Here is a 7,206-nt window from a genome sequence, read left to right as displayed (position 1 = left end):
TCTGGAAATGATTGGATGGTATCTGTGGACACTAAGTTGGCCACTGTCATAGCAAGGCCACTCTCTTTCATCTTTGGGATAAAGGTTGTGGAGATCAAGGAAGATCTCAAAGACTATATATAAAAAAAGGAGTATGGTCTGCCTATCTTCAAAAAGGGCCAAAAAAACAACCTGAGGAACCGTGATCTGTTCAGTCTGATTTTGGTGAGGAGTGTGTCATGGAGCAATGTTTTTGGATCACATTTCTGGCCACATGAATGAGAAGATGTCTGGGAACAGTCAACATGGATTAACTGAAGGCAGATCACTCCCCAATGAACCGATTGTTTTCTGTGATAGAAATCCTAACCTTGTGTAGGAGCAGAGAGTTATGGATGCTATTTAACATGAATTTAGCAAGGGGGTTGACACTGTCCACCACAATACTCTTGGAGACAAGTAAGGATGTTATGATAGGATGGAGAGAGAACCAGATGGATAAAAAGATGATTGGATGATCAGGGTCAGAGGGTTTTGGTGAATGGGCTGTGTTGAACTGGAAGCTGGTGGCAAGCAGAGTATGCAGGGCTCTGTACTGCCACCTGTCCTGTCTAACTGGTTCATTCATGATCTGGAGGCTGCAAATGTCATCACATTTGTAAATGTTACTTGATTAGGCGGAAAAGTCATATACGTGAGGACTGCCCTCCAGGTGGACCTCAGCAAGTGGGAGGAATGGATTGTCAGGAACCTCATGCAAAACAATAACAATAAGAACAACAAATTCTGGGTCCTGCACCTGGGATATACCATCACCTAGCAGTGCTATGGGGCCTATCAGACATGTCAGGAATGACTCAAGCTACCTGGCCAATCTTGAGGGCAATCAAAGCCAAGGCGGCACCTGATTTTACTAAGGTTAAAATGGGATGCCTATGTTTGGGCAACCAAATGCCTCCTTGGGACTTTTGGTCGTATTTGTGACTATTTTACATAGTTTGCAGTATCACTTTCTCTATAGGAATCTCCTGAAGACAATTCTCACTTCCTTTTTTCTGAGGTTACAGATGGCAGGATGGGGGTCCCAACTGTATAAACAAGGGCAAAGTATTTGGCAACATCTGAAAAGCCCCCTTTCAGCACTGTAAGTATCAGCCATGCCTGAGCCAGAGTCACCACTGCAAGGTATAAGCACCAGGTGGAAAAGGCTCCATGTTTACCCACAGCTGAAGGCCTTTTCAGAACCAGTCTGAATGATTTTGGCATAAGGAATAACTGCTAGGAAAAAGGGAAGGGTGCCGAACACCAAGATGATGATGTACAACATCACTCGGCTCCAGAAAGTGTCTGCCCAGGCTAGTTCCAATCTGTGGGGTTGTGGTGGTGTGGGTGAATGGCATGGGGTGCAAGGAAGTCAAAGGGAACACCTGATAGGTCTGTCCTGCCTACTCTGGTAGGACACTCCCCCATGGCTTGAGCACCAGACTGACACAGAGACCTCCACTCATGATGAGAGAATGATGCAGGGAGTCATTTTTGGCCACACAGGACGATCCCAGGACATGGCAGCCAGGAGAAGGCTTTTGGTGTTGCTCAGTAAAACCACAAAATGCACCTGGGCAGCACAGTCAAGCAAGGAGAACTTGCCAACTTCTGCCAGAAAATCCAGCATCATTTCTAGCTGAGTGACTGATATGTAGCAGATAGCCTTAAACTCTGATGAATCAAGGATGAGAACAGCTGCTTAGGATATACACTGACAAAAGCATTCAGATTATCCAAGTGAAAACCACAGGGTAGTTTTCCTAAGAGAAGACTTGAATTCACAAACACACAAAGTTTTAATATTTCTTTGTTTGTTTTCCTGGCATACTTACTTTTTTTTTTTTTTTTTGTGTGTGTGTGTGTGTGTTTATTTTTGCAGTTCTAGCAATGCCAAATCTCTGAGATAAAAATAGGGTTTTAGGAGGGGAAAGTGGTCAGCATCTGATTCTTAATCTACCTACCTATGCATATGAATGAGTAGGAAGATTGGAATTTTTACTCATTGTTCCCATCCTTTCCTTAAAAGAGAATCTTTCTATTACAGGCACAGATCTGATTTTGAATTCTTCCGTCTCACTGTTCAGTTTCTCCCTCTCTTTCTGGCACTCCTCAGCATTTCTTCTCTTTCTGCATCTAATTTTTGAGAGCCTCCCATCTTATTCCTATCAGCTATAGCTTGCACTTCAAAGATGAAGCATTAACTGATGTTACTCTCCAGCAGAACACTTTATTTGAAACTTGAAAACTTCATTTGAAAAATGATTATATGATGAAAATTTAGTAAAACTAGTAATAAAAAATTGACAGCCATTTCTTTTCACTTTACCACTCCATTTTGAGTAGTCTTTCTGTTCCTTTCAGTCTTAAAGCCTTTTGTTCTGATTAGGAGACTGTTTTGTGCCCAACAACCAAATAGCACCACACAGACCTCCATCACTGCCTGAAGTGCAGGAGAATGTTGGTGGGGCCTGACACAACAGTGCTGCCATGAAGCTGACCTTTGAAACATGCTATTCCTCAACATTGGCTGTAACGGGTAACATTCTGACAGAAGAGACCATGAATGCTGAGATCCTGTTGAGATTTGTCAAGGATTGACTTCCTACAAGCCACAATGATTCTCATGGCTTTCTGGCCTCCTCACCAATCCCCAGGCAATGGTGCCAAGCATTTTTCCAGGCTTCTTTCATTTGCTGATTCCTTAGGCTGAATATGAAGGGATTTAAAAGAGGAGTCACAATGCTGGAGAGAACAGAGAGGATTTTGTTGAGGTGTCCAGGGTTCGCGTGGGAAGGCCTGACATAGATGAAGATGGAGATGCCAAAACCCAGGGAAACAACAGTGAAATGAGAAGCACAAGTGGCAAAGGTTTTCTGCCTGCCCTGGGCAGATGGGATACGGACTATGGTCAAAATGATCCAGGTGTAGGAGAACACAGTCAGTGCCAAGGAGCCGAGCAGCAGGAGAATGGACACCACAAAATTCCTCAGCTCAGCAACCCAGATGTCCGTGCAAGCGAGGTGCAGGAGAGGTGCACTGTCACAGAAGTAGTGGTCAATGACGTTGGGACCACAGTATGGCAGCTTGGCTTTCAGGACCGCTAATGGCAAGATCAAGACCACACCACCCACCCACGCACCCAGGAGAAGCTTGCCACACATCCTTTCCGTCATGATGGTGGGATATCTCAGGGGGTGGCATATTGCCACGTAGCGGTCATAGGACATGATGGCGAAGAGGATGAACTCTGTTGCAGCCAAGGAGAAATAAAAGTAGCATTGGCTAAAGCAGCCAGCAAAGGAGATGGTCTTCTTCTCTGACAGGAAGTTTGCCAGCATTTTTGGAACAACAGAGGAAGTCATGGACATCTCAATGAAGGACAAATTACTGAGGAAGTAATACATGGGAGAATGGAGATGGCAGTCTGTATAGACCAGTACAATGACAAGAGCGTTTCCCAAGACAGTCACTAAATAAGCGAGCAGGAACACCACAAAGAAGATGATCTCCACCTCATAGCGGTTTGGAAATCCCAAGAGAACAAACTCAGTCACAGGCGTGATATTCCCCATCCAAATGTGCTTTCTGTCATGGTGAGAGGAAGAGAGCAACACAGTTTCTTTGAATATTCAATTCATTCATTCATTCAAAAAAAAAATCTTTCCTCACTACTTACATCTCCATTTCTCCATTCCTCCCCATTCCACAAATATTTTTTATTGTTCTTTCCTCTAAAAAAAAAAAGGGGGGGGGGGCAGGGAGAGAGATAGATGTAAGATGCAGGTCTTTGCTGCCAAGGTCCTTCCACCTCTGTAACACCCAGTCAAAATTACCAACAAATCACAATATGCAATGCATTCTTTTCATGCTACATTTCCAACTTCCCTATTTGCAGGTCATACATGCACAAAGCAGGAAAAACAGCTGCAAGGAAAATATTCTCTTCTTATGCTTGTGCTTTTGCACTTACCTTCTGCACAAAGAACACCCCATATATTTATATTTGATAACTTGCTGAAGCTATCTGTGTCCAAGCTCCCAAAGAGCTCTGCAGTTTCAGGAACCTGTGGAGTTGCAGCATTCTTCTGTTCCAGCAAATTGTGGAGAGATACAGAATAGAAGTGGATGCATCCTACATTCCCAGTTTATATTGTAACAGCAGAGGAACTCACTTTCTGACAGAGTTACAGCATGGCCCAGAGAAGGACAAATACAAAGGAGTAATCCCATGATACAGTAAGCCACAAGACTCAGAGTATTAGAGTAAAACACATTTTTCACCCCTGCTGATGGTATAAGCAGAGCTGTTATATGTGGGCTCTGATAATCTGAACACCATAGCATGAGAACTGAAACACACATTCTGTAGTTTGTGCAAGCTCTAGCTGCTAAATCCTACGGGAGCGAACCTAGTCATCTTGAGAAAACTGAAGCAGTTTATAACTTTGAAACCACCCAAAGCATGTTGTCCAGAAGATAAAGTTCAGGAGGAAGGCGGAAGTCTTCTTCTTACGTGTGTTTTTATTTTCTTTTTTAATTAATTATTTATTTTTAATGAAGAGAGCACATTTCAGAGTGAGCCAATTATACCTGATAGACAGTCTTAGAAATGACATAGAGATGATAATTGGCTCCCTTAGAAACATTTGAACCTTGAAAGCTGGCAATTTCTGACTCAGGGGATTCAGGCAGACAAGTCTCACCTGAAGTTTGCAAAAGTAGAAAACTTTTCTTCTTTGTAGAGAACAACAGCATTGTCCAGTATTTCTAATGAAAAAACAATCACTTCAAGGGTCTTGTCTTTCAGAGAGACCATAGTAATGAGGAGAATCAGCTCACCTAATGGAGCTAATATGGAAGGATCCCACCATGGGCTTTTCCAAGATATGGTCTATCTATCTGAGGCTGGAATGGGGCTAGCTGAGGACTCGTATGTTGACGCTTTTCACATTCACTCTGATTAACACTAGAAGCAGATATCCTTAATGGCATATGGTGGTCTCCTGGGCAGTCCTCTTGTGCTCTTGGACACAAACAACATATTTTTTTTGTATGCATCTTTGTTGTGCTACCCTCATCAATAGGAAAAAGTCTCTGGCTTGATGCTGTTAAGGCTGAGGCTGTAGGTCCGAGCTTGCTGCATGACAGCCTCTAGGGACATTTGAGAGTGTGAATTTGTTGGGGAGGTCTCACAGAACTCTCCTATGTGACAACAGCCAATACAGCTGGAGTGCATCCTGGGACACTTACTTGGCCATGTGCTCATCTTTTCCCTCTGAAGGGTCCTATTCCAGACAGATGCCTGGAGAAAGACGGTGGCCAGCACGTCAAGGGGAGTTGCTACTGCCTCAGACTCACAGATGGCAAGGCAACATTTTGAATACTGTTCCCAGTTATGGGCCTCCAGACCAGGAGGGATGGGGGAAACTTTGGAGAATCCAGCAGGAAATGGTAACGTGCCGACTGCAAAACTCCACTGAGGCAATATTGGGGCATCAGATCTTTTTTAGCACGGCAAAGAGGAGGCTAAAAACACTGCATCAGAAGGTGCTAGGAGACATGTCCAACACCCTTTCAAGGCATCTGTCATCTATGTCTATTGTCTTTATAATGCTTGGAGATTAGAGGAGAACTGAGATGATGGGAGGAAAGCAAAATTTGCACCCACCGTCAAAAATGACCATAAGGATGATCTGCGAACTAAAGGTCAATTAAGCTCAATGTGGTGCTTAGGAAATTCTTGGAGTCCTCCTGGAAGATATTTCTGGACAAATAAAGGAGGAACAGGCAGCGTGGAGTGACCAAGGTTACGGCCTACCTATCTGGCTTTCCTGCCTGCTGGACCTATGTGTCTTACATGATGCAAAGACTAGATTTGTGGAGGAGATCAAGCACTGTAAGTCATTTGCTCTTTACTTGAAGAAGGGATCTGACATGACGTCCAACGATCGTTTTGTATCAGTGTTAGGATGTCATGGTCTGAATGGTTTTCTTAGTTTTGGTCTGGATGGTCCTCTTAATTTTATCATATCAGAGGTGACAGAGTGCTGCCATCATGTTGGCAAATGTCCTTGAGGAGAGGGGATTGTAGGTAAGTTTGAGGGCATAGATGCTATCCCAAGGGACCTTGACAGGCTGGAGGAATGGGCCAACAGAATCCATATGAGTTCAAACAGGGACAAATGCAAACTCCTGCTCTTGGAAGGAACAGCCCCCTGCTGTGATCCAGGCTATGGATACCTGGCTGGGAGCAGCTCTGTGGGGAAGGCTCAGTGGAAGATCCAGATGGACCTGAAGCGAACATGTGCCCTGGCAACAGTGCCATGTGCCCTGGCACAGGTGTGTCCTGGCAATAAGGATGGCCGAGTGATCATCCCACTCTGTCTGCACTCATTAGACTACATATGCAATTCTACCTCCAGTTTTGGCACCCTCAGTCCAGGGAAGACGTGGATAAACAGGAGGGAGTTCATTGAATATTCACCAAAGTGTTCAGGAATTTTGAGCCCGGGGAAGAGAGGTGGAGGAAATGGGACTCATTCAGTGTGGAGAAAGGAAGATTCTGGTGCATCTCAGAGCAGCCTTTCAATACCAATAGGGACATTTTTGAGAAGACAAAGTAAGGCTCTTCACAGTGGTGTATGGTGGGAGGAGGAATGGCAATGGACATAAACTGAAACAAGAAAGCTCTCAAGAGGCAGTCCAGAGAGGCTGTGTGGTTTTCATCCTTCATAGACAGGACTTGATGAAACTCTTGAGCAATTTCTTCCTGTCTCTGAGCAGGAACACTTGGATCTCCTTCCTGCCTTTGACCCATCACTGGAACATCCCAGCATAAGCTTTGTTCAGTCCCACAATACCTATAAAATGTCCTCAACAAATTCTACACAGTCCCACATACCTGCTTAAATATCCCACAAGGAATTTGCTCTTTCCCAGGAAACCTCAGATAATTTTCTCTCCTTGTGACTGGTTGCACAGTAGTACTTGTCCCTCTGCAGAGAGGCAGTAGAAATAGTAATAAACTCAATGCCCATCAATTAGTGATCCAAGAGCTCTGGTCTCTGTTACCCAAATGCTGAAGGACTGGGTTGTTGTTATTCATTTTATTCAGGGTTACTACACATTTTACTCATGCTAACCAGGAGCCTTCTGGAATTCTGCCAAGGAAAGGGCTTCAGA

General features: G+C 44.2%; 1 protein-coding gene across 1 annotated transcript; it reads right to left on the bottom strand.

Moving 5' to 3' along the window:
* Window positions 1–2,645: 2,645 nt before the first annotated feature.
* On the bottom strand, window positions 2,646–3,596 carry LOC148592354 (olfactory receptor 6J1-like). The gene has a single exon (XM_088535186.1). It carries the CDS (start codon window positions 3,594–3,596, stop codon window positions 2,646–2,648), a length of 951 nt encoding a protein of 316 aa, XP_088391312.1.
* Window positions 3,597–7,206: the final 3,610 nt, after the last annotated feature.

Source organism: Tinamus guttatus, unplaced genomic scaffold (genome assembly GCF_059628265.1).
Source record: "Tinamus guttatus ecotype Peru unplaced genomic scaffold, ASM5962826v1 Tinamus_guttatus_pri_ptg000618c, whole genome shotgun sequence".
NCBI classification, from domain to species: Eukaryota; Metazoa; Chordata; class Aves; order Tinamiformes; family Tinamidae; genus Tinamus; species Tinamus guttatus.
Note: the sequence above shows the minus strand (reverse complement) of the source record. Positions and strands in the feature narration are given on the sequence as shown.